A 23,225-nucleotide genomic window follows, 5' to 3' on the forward strand; every position below is an offset into this window, starting at 1 on the left:
TTGAAATTTCCAATTAATCAAAGCACTGATAAAATGTCGCAAAGTTGAAATGAGTCAAAATAATAGATTTTTTCCAATATATGTAAAGCAAATTGCTTTTTTTAACGTTATTTTTTTTTCTGCGCTACGTCTGTTTTCCCATCAGGCATTGGACGACTGTATATTTGCTTTCTTTGCGGTGGAAATGATTATCAAGATGGTGGCCCTGGGGATTTTTGGCAACAACTGTTACCTTGGCGACAAGTGGAACCAGCTGGACTTTGTCATCGTCATGGCGGGGTGCGTCTCCCGCAATGTTTTTCTTTTATGCCCGGCAAATTTTCAACTGTAAACCACCCCGTGAGTCAGTAAGCGACATTGTGTTGTCGCTATGTTGTGTGAATTTTTTACACACCAAAGAGAAAATGATATAAACAGTTTTGAGCCCTGTGGTTTATCCACATGACTTTGTAATTTTTTTTTTTTTTTTTTTAACTATGCCTCCGAGTTATATTATAAATACCAATAGACAATTTTTTAAACTACCGTATTTTCCGCACTATAAGGCGCACTGGATTATAAGGCGCACCTTCAATGAATGGCCCATTTTAAAACTTTGTCCATATATAAGATATATACATTTGGCCCGCAGGCTGGACTTTGGACCCGCCTGCTGTAGTGGCTCAATATTGGTCCATATATAAGGCGCACCTGATTATAAGGTGCACTGTCGGCTTTTGAGAAAATTGGAGGGTTTTATGTTGCGCCTTATAGTGTGGAAAATACGGTACTTCAACACTTGCATGTCTTTTTTTCCTGCTAATACATAATAGCAATATTATCTTAGTCAGCATGTTTATTTTTTAAGTGCATAAACTAGAAAAAAAAATGTTGGATCTGTGCCCTTAGTGTGTTGGAGTACTCTCTGGATGGACATAATGCCACTTTCTCGGCTATTCGTACCGTTCGAGTACTGAGACCTCTACGGGCCATCAACAGAGTCCCAAGTAAGTCCTGGTAACTCCGTGATATTTAATACAGGATATTTTTTTAATCCGCAATCTACACTCAGATTTTTCTTTTCATGCTATCTAATCATCTCATGCACATGAAGATTTGTTTTTAGTCTGTAGGCAGCGAACGTCCTACCTGCAACCTTTTAATGGATCCAATAGTTTGCCTTCGGGACAGTCTTGACTGCAGTCATGGAGAATGCGGTGTGAAAATTATATATTGTTAAAGCCATGGTTATGTGTGAGCTCCCTGAAGGGGGTTGGGGGTTGTTTCTGGTTGAGGGTGACATATAGGTTAGCTCGTGCTTTGCATGCAGCATACTCAAGGTCAGGGTAGACACAGACAAGCACACTTCCACCCGAAGGACCCGAATGCTTGTTTCCTCAAAGGTCCACGTAATCTTTACAGATGTTCACCGCCCGCCCAGCCCGTCTCATTCTTCTTTGTTTTCAATTGTCATCAAGAGATCAAGAATTCCCAGCCCTTAGCCACCACCGTCTTTGTTTGATGAGAACTTGTCATTGTTAGGCAGATTTGAACGTTGCAGTGAGTCATTTGAGAGAAGATGATAGATGGGCAGGGATCAAAAATGAAAAGAATCACATGACAAGTCTTTTTGAATCGGATGCTAACTGCATGTGACAGAGGAATTTATGTAACACTAGCCACAAGGAATTTGAATTCACGTCCCTAAGGACAGAATTATGTCAAACTGTCACATTGCCTGTTATCATTGCATGAAATTATTTTGGCCCTAGGAAGTCGATAACAAAATTAATTTGATCGGCATCATCTGCAATTTCTATGTTTATGTTTAAATGCTAATTTAAAATCTTGTTTCTCACCTTGTAGGTATGCGGATCTTGGTGACGCTGTTGTTGGACACCCTACCGATGTTGGGAAATGTCCTTCTCCTCTGCTTCTTTGTCTTTTTCATCTTTGGGATTGTTGGAGTCCAGCTGTGGGCGGGGCTTCTGCGAAACCGCTGCTTCCTGGACGCTGATATTAAAGAGTAAGTCGCGAAAAAATATCTCGCTCCTTCGAGGCTGAGCGTAACACCTACAGCAAATTTTAGAGAAGCCATTTTATCTGGAAAATGGAACAAGGAGTCAACGCACTCTAGGAACCTCTTGACATATGTAGACAAACTGTTCCTCAGGAATATAACATGTCAAAAGTTCCTCGCATGTTCTGAAAACATGATCATAATGTTCCTTCAATATCTTTAACACCTTTTTTCCTTAATCTCAGTCAAATTAAGTCAATAGCATCAATATTAATAATTTGTTGACATTTTCAGTTTATTGTTGGTACCGTATTTTCCGCACTATAAGGTGCACCTAAAAACCTCCAATTTTCTTAAAAGCCTTATAATCCAGTGCACCTTATATATGGACCAATATGGATTCGTGGATGAGTCCGGTGTGTCTTATAGTGCGGAAAATACGGTATCTATCATTTCTATCTTGGCTCAATATAGAACTTGTGGTAATTTATGAAGACCTCAAAATGACTAGAACTGGATTGGATACTTGACACATTGCAATTGTTCCATTTCTATTCTTTTCTAGAAAATACAATTTGGATATCAGTCCCTACTACATGACAAACGATGGCGAAGACAACCCATTTATCTGCTCGGCACCTCGTGACCACGGCATGCTTCGCTGCCATGACATTCCGGCCAAAACCGAGGCCAACGCCGAGTGCCAGTTACCGGCGCTGGACCAAAGTTCAAATCCGATTGGAGGGACCCCTACTTTGGGAGGGGACGATGGAAAGGGATGTGTTAATTGGAACCAGTACTACAACGTGTGTCGCGCTGGGGAGTACAACCCTCTCAAAGGAGCTGTCAACTTTGACAACATCGGCTATGCTTGGATTGCTATTTTCCAGGTAAGGCACACTACACGTTTAATTATTTTTTTTTCCTCGTGACATTGTTGCACGGCCGGTTTAGTTTTGGCCGTAATGTGCTATGCAAGCTGAGGTGTAAAAGGTGAGGTGTGAGTTTATTATCGCCTCGGCTGAGCTCAGCCGATGATTTCAAGTGTCAGCATCCCAAATACTCATTAGTACGCCGACTCCACCGAGGAGCTGTGTCAGTCCTTTTGATGTATGCACACAAATATGTACACACAAATACACACGTGGTTTATTTGTAACACACAAAACAAGCCGGAATAATGCATCCAACGCACATTTAAGGTGCGTTTGTGTATATTCATGCTAATGACTGCTCCTCTCTTACTTCTCTCTTTCTCAACCAGGTCATCACACTGGAAGGATGGGTGGATATCATGTATTATGTCATGGATGCTCATTCATTCTACAATTTTATATATTTTATACTTCTCATTATTGTAAGTAACCACTTTCTTTAAAAATACTTCATGTATCTTGAAATGTGTTGTTTGGTCACAATTTTGCTATACCAGAGCTGACTGAAGTATTTTTGAATGTGTTGGCTTTTGGAGAGCTTCAAGTTGTTTAGTTTGATCCTAGCAAGATCTGTTGCTCCATTTTTGTATCCAACCCAAGAGAGGGGGAGTCTAAATCTGCTCAGGAATGGGCTGGACTAGGTTTTGGGTATTTTTTAAGAGCTATTTAAAAGGGAGAACGTTCAAAAAGGGCATTCTGCGCCGTTGTGGGTATGAGCACAGCCGACTCTCATTCAATAATTGTGCAACTGCAAGCAAGTCTCGCTTTTACCTGTAACCAAGACCAATTCTAATTCCATTCCTTTTTTTTTTCTTACACTGACAGGGTTAAACAAAAACACCACGATATGAGTCATGACTTTAGAATTACGGTTGTAAGAACAAATCCTTAACTGAACTTGGAGTTTGAATAAAACAAACACCGAACTCAGCACTTCCAAAAGTACCCTTGCAATTCTTTAATAGCATTCATTTGACTTGGCTCTGTATTGTCGGCATTATTGGGGGTTTTAGTTCTCAGCCAATTTGCATATGTTTAAAATGTTGCTCCCGGAAGATGTGCTTGTGTACTAGCGGTTCACTTCTTCTTTCTAAAACCCCAAATAACCTTTCTAAGCGCTGCTTTGAGCACAGCTTCTCCCCTACTGTATCATGTCCTATTCTATCATGTATAATTTCCCTTATCATGCTTTTGTGTAGGTTTTCAAAGATCCTAGCTTAAGCGATATTTTGCGCCGCTTGTCTGCCTGTCGTTTGATGTCAAAGTGCTCATTATGCATTTGGAGAATAGTTGGGGAAAATTGGGGGCAAGAAAATAGGCTGTGTTAGGGATGCTGATGATAAATTATAGAAAAACAGAATGCATGAAACATTTCTTTGTCCTAGTTTTAACCTGTTAAATAAGCATTTTGATTGATTAACTTCCCGTTCAAGACGTATCCTCATTTCCGAGGCTGATAAGTTGTCTGTTTTATTATCGTTATTATCGTTTTATTAATTTATTTATTAGCTAAGCTCCCTGAATGTTAATTAAATGAAGCCCTGGTATCAGTTGTAAAAGGTTAATAAATACATTATTTTCATAATCCACAGGTCGTGAAATATGTCTTTATCGACTTTATTATCAATGCTTCTTTATCTTCACCTCCCCAATTAGGTGGGATCTTTCTTCATGATCAACTTGTGCCTCGTGGTCATCGCCACCCAGTTCTCCGAGACAAAGCAACGGGAGAACGCTCTCATGCGGGAACAGCGTGCTCGCTTCATGTCCAATGATTCCACGCTTGCCAGTTACACAGAACCGGGTTCATGCTATGAAGAGATGCTACGCTACATTAGCCACCTTTACCGCAAGTTGTCACGAAGACTACAGAGGATATACTCTGGATGGCACAGGTTAGATATGGAATATAATGTTGTGTTCCAGAACTTCCAAAACAAATGTTTTTTGTTTCTTTACTAGTAAACGACGTAAAAAGGTGAATCCTAACGGCAATGGCGGCGGCGGCAATAGCGCTGGTAACGCACACGGCCACGGCTCTGGCAGGGCCCCGGCTCCGAGTAGCGCTTTGTGGTTGAGGCCGATACACAACCTGCTGCAGCACCATCAGCACCAGCACTGTTCTCACCCCAACGGGGGGCAGCACACGAGCAGCGTGGAGACCACGGAACATTTAGCCGAAAAAGGAGGAGCCACGGAACTGGAGATGAAGTCACTTCCTGTTAGTAAAGGAAGTCGGAATGGAAATAGCAGTGGTGGCAATCAGTTGGCTGTCACCCAAGGCATGGGGACCACGCTCAGGAGAGTCAACGGAGGGATGAACTACCCGACCATTCTGCCATCGTTTGTGTGCAGCTACAGCAGTAAGACACCGCCGCCTCACGCCCAGCAAGGTGGAAGCGGTCCAGATCAGCACCCGCCAAACCACTCGACAACCGAACAAACGGAAAAACTCAACAAACTCTACCAGCTTGTCGGACAACACGGTAAACATAAACACGAGTTATCGTTAAATTCATTTCCTCACACCAAGTAAAGATCTCCTACAACAGAACTTAAAATATATTCTAACGGAAGCACCTTGGCATCACATCAGTTACTCGTTGATGAAGTCAGTTCATATCCAAACTGCCAACCTTATCTTCCACCGCCGTGAGACTGTGGTCTGAAGCTCCCAGACAGCAATTTCCTTTCCAACCGGGTCGAGTCATCGTTGTCATGCCGGAGCTGTGAATCCTCGGGTGGCTCAAAGTGCATTTATTCATACCCACACTTTAATCGTGACACTTTTGGCTACTGCTCAAATAGTAATCAAAAATTTAAGACACTGGCTTTCGCCATTGGACTTCAGAAGTGAAAGGCCGATATCATTATATGACTGATCATCGCAAAAAAATCAATCGGACCGAAACCTCATGCAACATGTGACCCCCTCTCAGGTCACCAGAGTTTGCTGTACCAGCTGGCAGGGGTAATTCCGAGTCCACTCCTCCTGGAACTTCTGAGCTGCCCTCTCTGTGCACGCAGTCTGGAGACCTTGGAACTGCAGTTGGGCGACTCGGATTGCAAGGGAGAACCCGATGGACTGCACGACTACCCCCAGGTCACTATAGATGGCGAACACGGTTGATTAGTTCCTTTGTCTGAAATTATCCACTTTTAGGGAGATCTGAGATGCTGCAGAGGTCGGGGCAGACGACCTGGGCCTCCGCAGTTCAAGAACAGAGCACTTCGGGCGTGGATGAAGTTCAAGGAGAAACTGAAGAAAATAGTGGAGAGCAAGTACTTCAACCGAGGAATCATGATTGCCATCCTCGTCAATACTCTCAGTATGGGGATAGAGTACCATGAGCAGGTACGAGAGCTTTCGGCAATTTGGTTGTCTGAATTTTGTCTTGTGTAATCAAAAATGTCTAGTTGTCCTTTTGTGTTCCCAAGCTCTCCCTAAATGTCTCCAGAGAACATGTTTGCTCGTAATTGTGTCTCTGCCTAAGCTCCTGTTAGCGACATTAGCAAGCTTAGATGTTGCATAAGTGTTCTACTCCTTCATTATTCCTTTTATGAGCGCATACTTGTGAGCAGAGCTGTAGGAATGTTGGAAACCAGACAAAAGGCGAGACGAGACCTAAACAAAAATCAGGATGTTTAAGTTTGTATGGTATTTAAAGTATCTTGGATAGGGGTCAGAAAATGGACGATTGTTTTTGTTAGTCAATTGGCTTGGTGCGCCAATTATCATTTATATGATGGTCGGACTCAGATAAATCCCTGTAAATAATACAAATGACTGAAATCATGGGACTCGAGAGTTTGCGGATAGTTAAATGGAAATGATTGCACTGCAATTTGTGGAAAATGACAAACGATGCGCTATGGTCGACTGTTAAAGTACCACGCTAGCTCTTAAATCATCGTCGCTGAAGATTGAAAGCCTTTTGTTACGGCTTGTCAGTTAAAGTCAATGTGAATGCACCAACCTGGTAAGCACCTATAAAGCAGTTTTTTTTTTTTATCGTGGATGCTTTGTTCAATATTTCAATGACTTTTAAAAAAAAACAATTTTAGAATCACCTTAAAAAAAAAACATGTAGATTGGACAGTCATCCTTAACCTATTTTTTATTTTCTCATTCCCGCAGCCGAAGGAGTTGACGGATGTTCTCGAGATCAGCAACATTGTCTTCACCAGCATGTTTGTTTTGGAAATGGGATTCATGATTTTGGCTTTTGGCCCCTTTGGATACATCCGAAATCCTTATAATATATTTGACAGCATCATTGTTATCATCAGGTACATATTTAATTTGCAATTTTTGGGCAGAAGCATCAGAAGATTGTAGACAAACGATAACATTTTTTTTTTTGCAAATGTCCTGTCCTTCTCAGCGTGTGGGAGATAATTGCTCAAGCGGGCGGCGGGTTATCAGTCCTGCGTACTTTCCGCCTGCTTCGAGTTCTCAAGTTGGTTCGCTTCCTTCCTGCGTTGAGGAGACAACTTGTAGTCCTGATGAAGACGATGGATAATGTGGCAACCTTCTGCATGCTCTTGATGCTCTTCATCTTCACATTTAGGTAGGTAATAATTCATAAAGAAAAAAATATTCATTGAAATCAATAAAAACAATATATCTGTGCTGATGACATCTATCTCTGCAGCATACTGGGAATGCATCTGTTTGGTTGCAAATTCAGCCTCCAGACAGATGATGGCGACACCATTCCTGATCGCAAGAACTTTGACACTCTGTTGTGGGCAATTGTTACTGTATTTCAGGTAAGTTGCACTCAAGTGTAAGCAATGACAACAATAATAATTAAATTATATTATATATAATTATTATATATAGTATTTGTTTGTTCGTTTGTTTGTTTATTTCGAACATTAAAGAAATATAAGAAAAAAAGGAAAAAATACAGAAAATGATAACTCCATAGTACAATAGAACATAAAAAAAAGAAAAAAATGATATTGCATTATAATTTTCCCTTTATCGTATAATATATGATAATAATATAGTAATTAAATTAAATTAAATTAATAATAATAATAATAAAAGGATCATCTATTTGCAATGAGGTATCCAATATACCAGAAACATCTCAATATGCTGCACCACATACTAAAACGTTGCACAGACAGAAGCATTTATTGTACTCTGTATATCTGCCATCAGATAAAACTCTGTACCTACTGTACAGCCAGAGATTGTAGATACGGGAATTTTAATGACATAACATCCAAACATCCTACTTGTGTGTTCTCCCTGGAACCATTTAAGGCACTTTGAGTATCATGCTATTTTTAAAGCGCTCTTGGCAAACAAATGACATAACTCATTTTGAATCTTCTCAAAAGTCAACATGCCATCCAAAATGGGAATGTGAAACTCAAGTATTGTGTCTAAGTGATCACATATATATATATATAAAAATAAAATACATCCTCAGCTTCTTCGCCAAGCTCTGCTCATTAATCAAAGGCTGACAAGTACATTGTTCTTAGGTGCACCCACCAGTCTTATCTTATTTTGTGGAGATATTTTTCTTCTTCTCAGGCTTAACACGGAGAAGCATTTATGCAGACGTGACTGTCATGTGCAGGAGAACTATATTCTCATACTGTACTTTAGTAGCCGAACAGACATCCAAACACACGCCAAGCTAACAGCGAAGTGAAATAGCGCCCTGCCACGGGCTTTGAGTGGGCAGCCAGCTTTCATGCTGCATCATGAACACTGTCCTACTTTTAAATGCTTTCATCTCCGGCATTGGTTTTAAAGCTACTGCGCGTAAACACGCACGCTACACACGCACACTCGCTCGCTAGACCTTGCTTGTCATCTTACAGTAATCCCTTGTGGGAAAAGTTGAAGTACTGCTGCATGTCGGCAGTAAAAGTAGCTCTTCTCAACAGGAAGATCCCTTGAGTACTGAAAAAGTGGCAAAGTTCCCAAGTCTTTATTTTTACAGTATTTTTTCTCTCTTTTGCTTTTTAAATCCCTCAAAACTTTGCAGGGTTTGGGAGTTAGGGTTTTTGTTTCACAGATTTGTGACATAATAGGTTTGAATGAGTTTTTCTTGAACGTGCAGATATTAACCCAGGAGGACTGGAACATGGTGTTGTATAACGGCATGGCATCCACCACCCCATGGGCGGCTCTCTACTTTGTTGCACTGATGACATTTGGGAACTATGTGCTTTTCAACTTGCTGGTGGCCATCTTGGTTGAGGGCTTTCAGGCTGAGGTGAGTAGCATTATTTTTTGAATTTTAATTTTAATGGTCATTTTAATTATAATTTTAATCTTTATCTTTATTTTCATTTTTATTTTCATTTTCATTTTTATTTTCATTTTCATTTTCATTTTCATTTGCATTTTCTATCTTTTATTTTTTATTTTTTATTTTTTATTTACTTTTTTTAAATACATGAGAGACGCCATATTGGAATCGTGCTATCCATTTTTTCTTAACACAACAGACAATTGCTCAGCCAAAGTGGGTTTATTATGGTAGCATTGGGCGAGACAAGAGAGAATAGATTCATGTATTGATTTATGTCGATTTATTTTCATTTTGTATTTTTTATTTACTTTTTTTTAAATACATAAGATCCACCCTATTGGAATCGTGCTATCCATTTTTTTCTCAACACAACAGACAATGGCTCAGCCAAAGTGGGTTTATTATGGTAGCATTGGGCGAGACAAGAGAGAATAGATTTATGTTCTCGTTGGAACAACAACTCTTTTTTTTCTCTCGGGTGTGCAGTGTAATGGCCTCGTCTTGCTGTTAATAAACTCCCAGTTGAGCCATGGCGGGGCCACAGGTGCAGCCTCTCAATTATAGAAATGTCACATGAAGTGAGGGATCACTGTTTTTAAAAGGGGGCAAAAGGAGGAAGATTACTGTCGAGCGGTCCTGCAAACTCGAATCAATTTGGAAATCAATCCTTCTCCTTCCACCCTGGTTACATTGCGTACCGCTGAAGCTCAAGCGAAGCGCTTTGAATCTGAAAAAACAATTAATTTGTCATCCTGACATTAACAGTTGTTTAAAAAAAATAAAAATACAAAGAGAGAACGGCTTATATTGAATTTAAATACAATGTGTGTCTTAGGGTGATGCAAATCGCTCCGAGTCAGATGATGACAAAAAATCTGACAACTTTGAAGAGGATGAGAAAGTAGAGCAACTCCGAGACACGGGTAAATGAAATGTTGCCTTTCATATTCATCTCACCTGATGACAAAAAGCCGCATTATTGCATCTAAAAGAAAAATCCCACCTGTTCCTTCTACAGAACTGAAAATGTACACGCTGATGATGACGGCCAACGGTCATGCCGATCCACGCGGTTCGATGGCTCCTCCCATAATTATGCGAACAGCGGCGACACCCATGCCTACTCCGAAAAGCTCTTTAGGTTTGGAGTCCTACCTGGAGGATGATGTCATGGCTGCAGAAGGAGTTCTGCAACATGGAGAGGTCGGACCACCTGAAAACATCCACCGAGAGTCTCGCCGTGGAAGTGCCACCTCCATGGATGCTTTAACGTGTGATCAGAGATCTTTGGTGAGCTTCAAACCAGGGATTGGTTTAGGACACCCGATAAATTATTTTATCTGAGTCGTCGTTATTCCTGTAATTCCTCCAGAGCCATTTCAGTCCAGCACGCCGCTCCCCTCTCCTTCCACGCGGATCCAGCTCATGGGGGAGCCGTCGGTCCAGCTGGAATAGCCTGGGAAGAGCACCGAGCCTCAAAAGGCGAGACACTAGCGGAGAACGAGAGAGTCTATTGTCCGGAGAGAGAGGAGAGGAGGAAGAGGGTGTGGATGACAATGACGACGCTGGCGGGTACGACAACAGGATCCAGCCGGATCCATTGGAACTGCTACAAGCGTCCACTCTCTGCCCGGCCGTCGGGGTCCAATATGGCGACTGTAATGGCGGGAACATGACTCATAATTCTAATTTGAACGTTCACACCAAAGAAGACTCCTTGCCTGAAGATGACACTGATTATGAGGTAAGTTAATTGAGTTTAACACAGTTTATTAGTATCAAGACGCCACAAGAGGGTTCCTTTTGGTGAAGTTACCGTATTTTCTGCATTATAAGGCACCTTCAATGAACGGCCCATTTTAAAACTTCGTCCATATATAAGGCGCACCGGATTATAAGGCGTACCTTCAATGAATGGCCTATTTTAAAACTTTGTCCATATATAAGATATATACATTTGACCCGCGGGCCGGACTTTGGACACGCCTGCTGTAGTGGCTCAATATTGGTCCATATATAAGGCGCACCCGATTATAAGGCGCACTGTCGGCTTTTGAGAAGATTAGAGGTTTTTACGTGCGCCTTATAGTGCAGAAAATACGGTAATGTATTCACTTGGATGTGTGTTGAATAGCAAGCTGATGTTGACATGTAATTTCTGACTCCTACAGCCTTCCTTTTGCTGCATGATCAAGAAAGAGTTCCTCAACATGAAACCTCGCTGGTGCAAAGAACACGAAGAATGGACGTTGTACTTGTTTTCGCCAGAGAACTCGTGAGTCTGTTTTTCTTCTTTTTACAGTTCAACATGTCTCCTATTCACTTGCCTGAATTTGTTTGCTTTATTTGTCTGTCTGTTTAGATTTCGTGTGTGGTGCCAAAGTGTGATCTCTCACAAAATGTTTGACCATGTGGTTCTGGTTTTCATCTTCCTCAACTGCATTACTATTGCTCTGGAAAGACCTAATATACAGCCACACAGCAATGTAAGATTCATGTTGACTGTAAAATTGTTTTAAAAGCACAAAAGCAAATAATGAAATCTGTACTGGAGTGAGGACAACAAATTCAAATCTGGTATTCATATTTTTGCTTGGTGAAAAATGTGATATCTCAAATGTTTTTTTTTTTATCTGATAGTTTAATGCATTGCATCCTGAATCCATAATAATCATAATCTTTCTTCACCTTTAGGAACGGATGTTTCTCAAAGTGTCCAACTATGTTTTCACTGTGATCTTCCTAGCAGAAATGACCATCAAGGTAATATAATTATTTGTTTAGCCACATTTTTGAAAAATGGTGTTGGCACAGTTCTATTGATAAAGTAATTGTTATTTTAAATTACTGGAAATTTTTGGGATTTTATTTTTAAATAATCAATATATTAATTAACCACTTATTTTTATTTAAAAGAAAAAAACAATTTTGTTAACTTGACTTGATAGTTTTAATATTCAATTCTCTTAAGATTGGTATGGCAATTTTTTTTTTGTTGTTGATTTTGTGATGTTGTGTGCTTCTGTCAGGTGGTAGCGCTCGGGTTCTGCTTTGGGAAGCAGACCTACCTTCAGTCCAGTTGGAACATTCTGGATGGTATGTTGGTGTTTGTGTCTCTCGTCGACATTCTGGTCTCTCTGGCATATTCTGGTGGGAACCGGATCCTGGGCATCCTCCGAGTTTTACGCTTGCTACGCACATTGCGCCCACTCAGGTACATCATGACCGTTTATGCATTTGTAAAATCCGATATGTCCTTAAAGGCAACCCAAGTATATGCAATCATTATTATTGTTGGTCATAAAGTTTGACGTATTTTTATTACTGTAAAAACCTTAAATATTTAATAATATACCGACCTCATTACTTTGCAATGTAAATTCTTTGACATACATTCACAGAATTAAATAATAGTAATTGTATACCAGTAATGAATAAATAATGTAATATGCAATAATATGAGCCATAGAGGTTTTTATTTTAAGTAGGTCTTTCAAGTCACATCAAAAATGTTTTGCTTTTATTTTTTTGTGCATTCCAGAGTGATCAGTCGGGCACCAGGATTAAAATTAGTTGTGGAGACCCTCATCACTTCTCTTCGGCCTATCGGCAACATTGTCCTGATCTGCTGCGCTTTCTTCATTGTGTTTGGCATCTTGGGAGTGCAGGTAGTTTTAAATCATTTATAAATCTATAAATGTCGAAATGTGGCACAACCTGATGTTCTTGAAATGAATAGTCGGATGGAAAATTCATTAAAAAGCCTTCTTGGTGTCTTCTCTAGCTTTTCAAAGGGAAATTCTTCCACTGTGAAGGTCCTAACACCAAAAACATTACCACTAAATCCGACTGCCTGCTAGCCAACTACAGCTGGAAACGAAGGAAGTACAACTTTGACAACCTGATTCAGGTATGACGAGAAAAAAAATACAGTATGACTGATAATGCCTGGCTTCAAAAATAAATAAAAATACTGCAAGTGGTTTCAGAGAGACAAACCTTTAAAGTTGGCAAATAAATATCAACAGGGTTTTATGAAAGGCGGACAAGGGGGCTCCAGTGTGTTGACCTTCAATTTTTTTTTTCCACTCCAGGCTTTGATGTCTTTGTTTGTCCTGTCATGTAAAGACGGCTGGGTCAATATTATGTATGACGGCCTGGACGCGGTAGGAGTGGACCAACAGGTAAAGTGATAAATCAGAATATAATCTATGGCAACCATTTTATGATTTTGAAGAAGAGTTATTTTTAAAATTCTCTATAAATAAAGTCGAGTTGAGTACAATTTAATCCTATGAAAATTATGCTATTTCAAAATAATTAATAATAAATAATAATATTTTTTATTAAATTAAATTAAATTAAATTAAATTAAATTAAATTAAATTAAATTAAATTAAATTAAATTAAATTAAATTGTTATTTTTGGTCTTTGTTTTTTTAACTGTGACAAAACCACTGGAATCAACCAATTCTATTTCAACTTGATTCTCTTGTCTTTTCAGCCTGTGAGGAACCACAACCCATGGATGCTGATCTACTTCATCTCCTTTCTGCTCATCGTCAGCTTTTTTGTCCTCAACATGTTCGTGGGCGTGGTGGTGGAGAATTTCCACAAGTGTCGACAGGACCAGGAAGAAGAGGAGGCCCGTTTACGGGAAGAGAAGAGGCTCAAAATCATAGAAAAAAAGCGCAGGAGTAAGGAGAAGGAAGGGGCTGGTCGGTAGTCTATTTTTCTGAGCACTGCCTGCTTTCAGAGCCTGATAAAAAAAAAAAAAAAGAAATGAAGGGAAATGTCAGACGTCCGTTGAGTTTTACAGACTGGCAAGCTCACACGAACAGTGGTTACTGACAATTTGTGGGCTTCACCACTCTGTCGCATGTCATTGCATGACTGCTGCCCTGCCTCCCCCTTAACACTGCATGCAAAATCACAGGAAATCCAATCTTGCATTCCAATCATCCATTATGATAACACATGTGCATGCCAAAACTTAGAAAACCAAACCAAAACAGCACACCAAATTGCCAACCCAAAATTTTCAATCTATTCCAATGTTTTTTTTTTTAGTGAGCTTTCCCTGCATGTGTTAACAATCCGGGCGCCTACTTTGCTTGTTAGCGTGTTGTGAAATTCAGTTCGGCCAAATGGCAATGTCCCCTCGTCCTTCTTTGAGGGAGCCAGAGGCCTCTCGTCATTCGGGTAGGACATTTCCTGGTAAACATGCTTTGACTGGCAGACTCAGAAACATAGCAGATGCTGTTACTGCTATATAGTGTCATGAGAACATATATGAATGTGCAAATCAAGAAGATCTCAAACACACCACCTACTGCAAAAAAATACTGTCCTGATACGTTAAGTCAAAATGAAAAGACGTCAATTTCGTTATGCCACACAAAGGCAGTATTTGGTGTGATCAATTCATCAAATGTTTTCGTCCCAAAAAAAAAATTAGACTGCTGAGTGTCGGCAATTCAGATTTGGCTGCTGGGTCTTCAACTTCACAGTCCTGATCCAAAAATTTCCAAAGCAATTTGAATTTCCCCACATGACAAAAAAAGAAGTGTAGATGATGGAGAAAAAAAAAAAGTGTTGTTGAACCAGCCCATCATGAGCCTCCTCAGTTATATTTGTTTTAACTCAAAGGCATGTAAGCACGTTGGAGACATCTCATATCGTTCATATGGACATGTCATTGCGCAATCCAAACTAGATCCAAGTTACTCAATCTGGGTAACTTTGATTAAAACATTGACTTCTGTAGTTCAAAGCCATTAATAATTGCTGATCTAAACCATTTTTAAAATCCCTATATTGTGACATACAATACTTCTAGGTGTGCACTGACTGACTGTGGGCGTAAAAAAATATTTTTTGGGGGGTTTTATTTATTTTATTTTTTTATGTAAATGTAAAAATGCAACTAATGAACTGGACTTGACTGTATTGCAGAAGACTGTGATGCTTTCTGTCCTTTTCCCTGCAGCTCTCAGTGCACACCACCATGATCATCATATGAAAGATTCAAACCATCAACACACATTTGATTCCCTCTCACATTTTTATTTTTAGTGTGTCACTCTTTGTGTCTGTTCCTTTTCCCCAGAAGCCAAACAAAGGCCCTACTATGCGGATTACTCCATCCAGCGTTTGACTATCCATAGACTGTGCACCAGTAACTACCTGGACCTCTTTATTACCTTCATCATATGCGTCAATGTGTTCACCATGAGTATCGAGCACTACAATCAACCCCAGGTAAGCCCGCCTCATGTTTACACAATCATTCCAGGCGATATGTGAAGAATCCAATTTAAATTCAGTTTTCTGTTCCATTGCAAATTGTCACGAGATGATTGTTTATCTGTGTGTGTCCAGTATTTGGTGGTGGTTTTGAAGTACTGTAACTACCTGTTTACCTGCATCTTCATCATCGAGGCTCTTCTTAAACTTATGGCGTTTGGGATACATCGATTTTTCAAAGACAGGTAACAACAAATTGAATGACAGCATTTTTTTTTTTATTCGTTAATCCATGCCGGAGATATGGAATAGTGTAATTTTGTAATTTTAGGTGGAACCAGCTGGATATTGCTATTGTGGCTTTATCCATCATGGGTATCATTCTGGAGGAGCTGAAAATGAGTGCATCTCTTCCTATAAATCCGACCATCATCCGAATTATGAGAGTGCTCAGGATAGCACGAGGTAGATGCACACACACAACAACTGTTTGGATTTTGACACAGTTGCCTCGGGGAAATAATGGAACGAAAATTAATTTGCTATATACTATACATATGTATCGTGACAGGAACTGGCAAAGCTATTTTATTTTATTTTTAAAATATCCAAAAGTCAATTATATGGTCTGGCACCTGAGAGGTCCAAGTATATTTCAGGGTGAGGTGTTGCCCCTGTGCCCCCCCCTTAGTTCCGCCAGTGGTGACAGGTCAGTTTTTCAACAGATTGCAGAAGAACTATTTTAAAAAAAAAATCTTTGTGTAGCTTTTTCTGTTTATTTAAAATAAATACTGTACCTAGCTGGATCGGCAACAGAAATAATTCTGTTTTCCTTTGTGAATTGAGAAATCTTTCACCAGTTTGAAGTGCACTGTTGAAGGATCTCCACTGTTCTTTTCTCAGTACTTAAACTCCTTAAGATGGCCACAGGCATGAGATCTCTACTGGACACTGTCATGCAAGCTCTGCCACAGGTAGGTAATTTATTTTTATTCTATTTATGGCCATCCGGGAGGATTTCATGCCTGGTTTGGGCAGCAGCTTTAAAGCGTATGATGTTGCTGACTTGATTGCTCAGCCATTTTTTAAATGTCACGTGCAGATGAGGTTACTGAGTGCAGAAAAAGGCAAAAACATAAAATATCTGGGAACATTCTGATACTACAATAGGGAAATATCAATTTACTGCAGCTCTTGTTAAAATAAAGTATCAAATTTCTCATAACTGCGATGAAGAGCAAAAAGTGTTAATTAATTGGCTAAAATCTTTCATCTTCTACAAAAGTTAATCCCATCTCGCTCTGTTGGAAGAGGAACTAACATTTCTTTTACCTCCAGGTGGGAAATCTTGGTCTCCTCTTCATGCTGCTTTTCTTCATCTATGCCGCCCTGGGAGTGGAGCTCTTTGGCAAGCTTGGTACGTCAAAACACATTACTCTACTCCCATCTGCTTCTGTCACGATCATATAACGGAGCTGTTCTGTGCTGGGACAAAATCATATTTATTTACAAATTGCTTTCTCTGTAGACCATCTCCATCAAATACAATTTTTTTTATCAGACGAAAAGACTGAATTGGGAATTTCTTGTTTCCAAAAATTCTTTTTAAGATTTTTGGGTGCTCCTCAAAGACATTTATTTATTTATTTATTTATTTATTTATTTATTTATTTGTTTTTATTTTTATTTTTTTATTTCAGCAACTGAAAATATTACTAAATGAGAGCAACTTCTAAAATAATCAAAAGGCGGTTCCGTTGGTGTGAGCCAGCTGGAGCTTACTTTTTTTTTTGGCATCCTTTCGGTTCATTTGACTTTGGCAGGTCCACTCTGTCCATGTTTGTGTTCGCTTACCGAATAAAACTCTGCTTGTGTGTTTCTCAGAGTGTAACGACCACAATCCCTGTGAGGGTCTGAGCCGTCATGCTACCTTTGAAAATTTTGGGATGGCCTTCCTTACGCTTTTTCGCGTATCCACGGGAGACAACTGGAATGGCATTATGAAAGTATGGACACACATTTTTCCACGCACTTGCACACTCATGATAGAAATGACCTCCAAAACCAATTATGGACTAATAAAGAACTGAGCAGTCTGAGCACTTTCACATCTTGACTTTTACTTCACCAAAATAATGTAATTCATGATGGTTATCCCAGACAATCATATTAGGGAGACAATGTTATTAAAATACAAGGGCAATATTGCCAACCGACTTCAAGATGGTGCTCAAATACTAAAAAATCAGTAGATTAGGAAGGAGCACTGAAGTCTTGAAGTTGCATTAGTGGCTGACTTAATTCACCTCGTAATAACGCCAAATAAAATACAAAACAATACAAATTACTTTAAATTGAGCAAATATTGTGCTTTTTAAAGTAGGTCAGTGCTTCGGGTAGTGTTCAGGCCAGCAGCAAAGACATTCCTGGCCTTGACAGCTCACCACTGAATCAAGTGAACATTTTTGTGGAACTATTATTTTCCTCAGGACACACTGCGAGAATGTCTTCCAGAGGAGCTTCACTGTCTCTCCTACCTGCCGTTGATCTCTCCCATATATTTTGTCACCTTCGTACTCATGGCCCAGTTTGTACTGGTTAATGTGGTGGTGGCCGTGCTGATGAAGCATCTAGAAGAAAGCAACAAGGTATGGATGGAGGTTTTCAGTCTGATGTTATTTTAATAGGCCTTAAAAATTTCCCAATCATTTTTGTAGGACGCAAAAGAGGATGCAGAAATGGATGCAGAAATTGCCATGGAAATGGAGATGGAGAAGAAACGTGGTTCGAGCATTTCTTCCCACAGCTCAAATCCAGGGACCTTTGTTGGGCCATGTCCACCACAATCTCCTGGCCAGGTAACAGCCGCCTCTCATCTGTTAGTTACTGTTATGTATTTAATGACTGGTCTCTGTCGCCCTCTAAAGGATGAAGTGGTGAAGTGCAGTGAGGATGCGCTCCAAGTTTCTGACAAGATGTCCGTATCCAGGATGCACTCTCTGCCTAACGACAGCTACATGTTCCGACCTGTGAGACCTGCTAGTGCTCCTTACCCCCTCGAAGAGGTGGATGTCAGTGCTCAGGAGCAACATTCAGGTAAAGTGTTCTGTGACATAATAAAAATCAAAATCAAAGGTCTGGTCCATTACTGGACCAATGGGACTTCATCACCTTTTAATACTATCCTAATTGCATCATAATTATGAAAACCACCAATACTATATTAAAAAAAAAACATCACCAGAGATTGTTAGTGAATGTAATTGCCCAAGTCATTTTTTATGTTTTCAGAAAACAAGAAAAAACATAAATTCAACAAAAAATGAGAGGCCAAGGCGGCACAGTGGCGCACTGGTTAGCATGTCGCTTCACAGTTCAGAGGTGCAGGGTTTGATTCCGGCTCCGGTCTTCCTGTGTGGAGTTTGCATGTTCCCCCCGTGCCTCCGGTTTCCTCCCACATTCCAAGAACATGCAGGGTAGGCTGATTGACCACACCAAATTGTGTATAGGTGTGGTTGTGAGTGTGGTTGGTTGTTTGTGTATGTGTGCCCTGCGATTGGCTGATGACCAGTTCAGGGTGTGCCCCCGTCTACTGCCCGAAGTCAGCAGGGTTAGGCTCCAGCATGTCTACGACCTTCATGAGGAGAAGCGGTTCAGGTAATGGATAGATACATAAGAGTCCAGTTAGTTTGATTTCCGGATGACTCAGAAACAATACAGGAATTAAATTAATGGACACATTTTGTTAATATTATTAGCACATGGCCAAAATGTGTTAAGATGGTCCCTATGTATGATTTGGTGAACCATTCCAAACCATCTTCATCTGTACTTTCAGGCTCTCTGACTTCAGTCCATTCACAGCCGTGTGAGAGTCGCACTCTGCTGCAGGTTCCTGACGTTTCCCCCGTTCACCCGCGGCTGCTACCTTCCGTCAACCTGCCTCGCATCGCCCCGCCCACGCCGCACCCCTCCCCTCGGCCCCTACGCAGACAGGTGAGACATGAGTTCGCACTTTTAGCAACCTGACAACTATTAACAACACTTATCGGATTTGATTTTACAGGTTGCAGTTAATGTGGATTCTGTGGAAGTCCAAACTTGTGAGCAACAAGAGAGGGCGACCCCTGTCCATTTTCCTCTGCCGCCCCCCTTATCGCATTCTCCCCGTAGCCCTGCCCCATCTCCCCTGCCTCCTCTCCCTCCCTCCTCCCCCTCGACTCTTTCCCGCCCACCCTCCTCCCCTTCTCCATTCCCACTCCCTTCAGTGTCTCCTTCTCCTCTCCCACCTATAATCTCATCCTCCCTCCCTCCTCCACCGTCCTCTCCCTCGCTTCTTCTCCCTCCGCCTCGCTCTCCACGCTTCCCATTACGCAGCGCCAGCCTCCACCGGCCCAGACCGCCCTCCGCCGCCTCCCTCTTTGACCCGGCTGATGAGGAGGTGTGTCACATCACCAACTTGGCCCGCCACCGACAGATTGCTGAACTGGAAGGCGGACAGGAGAGCGGAGCGAGAGCAGGTCGAAGCCATTCCCTCTCTCCGTACACCGACTCCACCTCGTCGCCTCCTCCCTCTTTATTACCGCGACCGTCCTCCAGGAGCCCGCATGGAGCGGAATCCATAGACCGGGACTTTAGGAAAGGCTTCAACGTGGATCCTCAGGCGTCGTTATTGTCCGCCGGTTACCTTGAGGAACATCGGCGCCACTCCATCGCGGTGTGCCTCCCGCAAGACGGCATCCCCGGTGATGAGCAAAACTCTGAGTTCCACAAAGGAAAGGGCAATTTCCCGATGAGGGTGCAATCAGTCGGAGGTGGACACCGTAAAAAGAAGACCAGCCCCCCTTGCATATCGGTCCACCCGCCTTCAGAGAAGGAGAACCCGCCCTCGCCCCCGAAACTGGCCGACTGCAGCATGATGCTGAGACGAAGGACGCCGTCTTACGACTTACGACAAGACGTCGAGCCGCACTCACCCATACATCGGGCGCTCACGCCCGTCCAACTCCAAACGCCGACACGCTCGCTCACACCCTCGCCGAGCTCCACGCCCGCATACACTCCACCGCTCCCGTCAACCCCCACGCACCCCCCCATCCCCATCAGCCCCAACATCTTCATCCAGCCTCACGCACCTCTCGTCCCGAGACCTTTCGTACAGACACGCCCCATTTCGCCCGCCGCCAGGCGCTCCGCCCTTGCAAGGGACTGCATCCCCTTACCCCAATTCACTTTTGACCAACCACAATCCAGATGCTTGTCGGACGCAGATCCTGCGCCGTGCGCGTCACCTTTTGACAACAAACTGGGAACCGGTGCTGGATTCACCGCAAAGAACCGGAGGACCGCCCAATGAACATCAGGAAGAGGAATTCACTGGTCCAAAATCTCCCGAGCTGGAGAACATGCTGACCTCAGGAGTATTGGGATTTTTTTTTTTTAAGAGAGATGGATTCTTTTGTTTTGATGAATTTGGCAGATCACTGTCCCGAGACGGACAGACACCGGCACCGACCCATTACCGACACTGGATTTATCCAGCTCCACTTCGGTGGCACCGAACAATGAAGGACTAAAGCCACCTAACTCTGTAGCCAAAGTTCTTTTTCTCTTTTTTGACGCACTGTCCACACCCACGCGAGCCAATCAGGAAGCAGCGTCTGGCTGACAACCTCTGACCTTTTACAGGAAGTGGTTTATGAAGTGCAAGCGTGGGGTGGGATTGTGGGATATGCAACTTCAGGTTTTCTACAGAAGTTCTGCTTGCCCCTCCTCTGCTCCTTGATCACATTGATCCGAGCAGGTGTGTGTGTGTGTTCGAATGAATGTTTGTACGTTTTTGTACGTCTCTTGTTGTCACGTCGCCGTGTTTTTTTTCTTTCTTGACAGTGAGGGGGAGCAGGACAGAGCTGTAGTGTACGTTTATCTGTGTATTTGTGCAGTGTAAATAAAGAAAATATTATTATTTGGTGAGATTAAAATAGCTCTATCCATATGCACATATTTTTATAGAGATCGAAAGTGTTTTTGCACACAAGTTTGAATTTTTTCCTCCGTTATCCTATTGTGAATGTATGTTTCCTTTCAAGAGAGGAACAGGAACGAAGGAGGGAAAATTCTCCTCCGGCGGGATGACGTAGAGGATTGGATTTTTATTTTTCTATTTTTAAGAATAAGAGAAATCATATGTGTGTGTGGTGTGTCTTCTGTAGTTTTGTCTTTTATGTATTTGGTGTCTTGATTGCAGCGTTCAGGAGCCGGCTCAGTGATACAAGTCAAATTGATTAGAAGTTTTACACTCCATGTTTTGCAGAACCAAATAGTGTACCGTATTTTCCGCACTATTCGGCGCACCGGATTATAAGGCGCACCTTCGATGAATGGTCCATTTTAAAACTTTGACCATATATAAGGCGCATCTTCAATGAATGGCCCATTTTAAAACTTTGTCCATATATAAGATGTATACATTTGGCCCGCGGGCCGGACTTTGGACACACCTGCTGTAGTGGCTCAATATTGGTCCATATATAAGGCGCACCTGATTATAAGGCGCACTGTCGGCTTTTGAGAAAATTTGAGATTTTTAGGTGCGCCTTATAGTGCGGAAAATACGGTACATTAGTTCTTCGTTGGGGGAGAAAATAAACAAAAATAAACCAAATCAACGGAAAATATAATTCTATGCCTTTCATCCTTTTGCTGTCCCAATTATATCCAAGCTGTTGCATCACTGAGCCTTCCTTCTGAATCACGTGACCCCCATAAAGTGTTTCTGTACATCTAAAGACAACCAAACTAACTTACTTACTAGATGTGTAGCCAGAGTGCAATAATATTACTATATCTGTATATGGTAAATATCTACACTACATTGATCAAACCACATGTTTATACATACCGTCAGAACTATGATATTAATTTTTATATGAGGATTGGCAAGTTGATGGTACTTCTGGCCTTTTGCATGCAGAGAGTGGCTGGTAGCAGAGTAATGTACTGTAAATTTCTCCAGACGCTCAGGCTTAACTACCAATTGTTTTATTGTAAGCAGAGAGAGCGACTGAGAGAATTATTTGATGAGGAATGGAGCTTCGTTTAGTTGTCATCACATACTTGAAAATGCTTTATTGGTGAAACTCTTCTTTTTTTTTGTGTGGCAAAATATTTCAAAGCATTTTCAAAGCAGCATGTTTGTGGGGTATGTTAGAGCAGGACTCACACAGCCGCAATGATGCTCATATTGCTAGGAAATAGATTTTAAAATCATCTTCATTCTTTTTTTGTTTTGTTTAGTGTTCTGCTTAATTCTTGTGAAAACACATTGCACCAAACTTTTTGGATGTAATGGCCACAAATTAAACGGGCAGTCAAAAAGAACAAAATCCTAAGCCAAACAGTACATGGCAAAGCACAATATGTATATACTGTATAATATTTCATTTTGTCCATAGTCATAAGCAAGAATATTTATAAATTGTTTAAGGAAATTAATGAGTAAGTAAAAAAAAACAACAATGAAGTTGATGTTTGCAAACCATTCATTTTTAGATTTATTAATTCAAGTCATGATAATTGTCAAGCGTCATAGAGTATGTCTGGATTGTGTCATTTGTACCCATTCTTCCTTCAATTAGAAAATGAGAAAACATTTAAATAATGCCTTAAAATTTGAAATTGTATTTATCTTTTCAAAAGGATCTGATCAGTGGCGGAGCTAGAGCGGGGCTGGGGGGGAGGTGCCAGACCAGGCTTTTGGG

General features: G+C 41.2%; 1 protein-coding gene across 2 annotated transcripts in view; it reads left to right on the forward strand.

The window, feature by feature from the left end:
- The window catches only part of cacna1ha (calcium channel, voltage-dependent, T type, alpha 1H subunit a), a 58,996-nt gene extending 37,337 nt beyond the window's left edge, over positions 1–21,659 (forward strand). The window contains exons 6-40 of one of the 2 annotated variants that reach the window (XM_049744790.2): positions 146–279; positions 889–986; positions 1,846–2,005; positions 2,565–2,889; positions 3,264–3,356; positions 4,591–4,829; positions 4,897–5,420; positions 5,874–6,037; positions 6,098–6,289; positions 7,073–7,224; positions 7,320–7,505; positions 7,590–7,707; positions 9,024–9,179; positions 10,054–10,141; positions 10,237–10,508; positions 10,591–10,962; positions 11,390–11,493; positions 11,581–11,704; positions 11,913–11,981; positions 12,248–12,432; positions 12,760–12,886; positions 13,003–13,128; positions 13,313–13,402; positions 13,724–13,937; positions 15,329–15,480; positions 15,601–15,710; positions 15,797–15,930; positions 16,369–16,439; positions 16,804–16,882; positions 17,350–17,471; positions 17,955–18,113; positions 18,183–18,323; positions 18,393–18,561; positions 19,304–19,461; positions 19,532–21,659. In XM_049744790.2, the coding sequence (XP_049600747.1) occupies positions 146–279; positions 889–986; positions 1,846–2,005; positions 2,565–2,889; positions 3,264–3,356; positions 4,591–4,829; positions 4,897–5,420; positions 5,874–6,037; positions 6,098–6,289; positions 7,073–7,224; positions 7,320–7,505; positions 7,590–7,707; positions 9,024–9,179; positions 10,054–10,141; positions 10,237–10,508; positions 10,591–10,962; positions 11,390–11,493; positions 11,581–11,704; positions 11,913–11,981; positions 12,248–12,432; positions 12,760–12,886; positions 13,003–13,128; positions 13,313–13,402; positions 13,724–13,937; positions 15,329–15,480; positions 15,601–15,710; positions 15,797–15,930; positions 16,369–16,439; positions 16,804–16,882; positions 17,350–17,471; positions 17,955–18,113; positions 18,183–18,323; positions 18,393–18,561; positions 19,304–19,461; positions 19,532–20,821 (6,897 nt within the window). In that variant the 3' untranslated portion in view covers positions 20,822–21,659. The remainder of the gene's footprint in view (positions 1–145; positions 280–888; positions 987–1,845; positions 2,006–2,564; positions 2,890–3,263; positions 3,357–4,590; positions 4,830–4,896; positions 5,421–5,873; positions 6,038–6,097; positions 6,290–7,072; positions 7,225–7,319; positions 7,506–7,589; positions 7,708–9,023; positions 9,180–10,053; positions 10,142–10,236; positions 10,509–10,590; positions 10,963–11,389; positions 11,494–11,580; positions 11,705–11,912; positions 11,982–12,247; positions 12,433–12,759; positions 12,887–13,002; positions 13,129–13,312; positions 13,403–13,723; positions 13,938–15,328; positions 15,481–15,600; positions 15,711–15,796; positions 15,931–16,368; positions 16,440–16,803; positions 16,883–17,349; positions 17,472–17,954; positions 18,114–18,182; positions 18,324–18,392; positions 18,562–19,303; positions 19,462–19,531) is intronic. The other variant, XM_049744791.2, reaches the window with a different exon arrangement.
- Positions 21,660–23,225: the final 1,566 nt, after the last annotated feature.

Source organism: Syngnathus scovelli, chromosome 16, assembly GCF_024217435.2.
Source record: "Syngnathus scovelli strain Florida chromosome 16, RoL_Ssco_1.2, whole genome shotgun sequence".
In the NCBI taxonomy this organism is placed as follows: domain Eukaryota; kingdom Metazoa; phylum Chordata; class Actinopteri; order Syngnathiformes; family Syngnathidae; genus Syngnathus; species Syngnathus scovelli.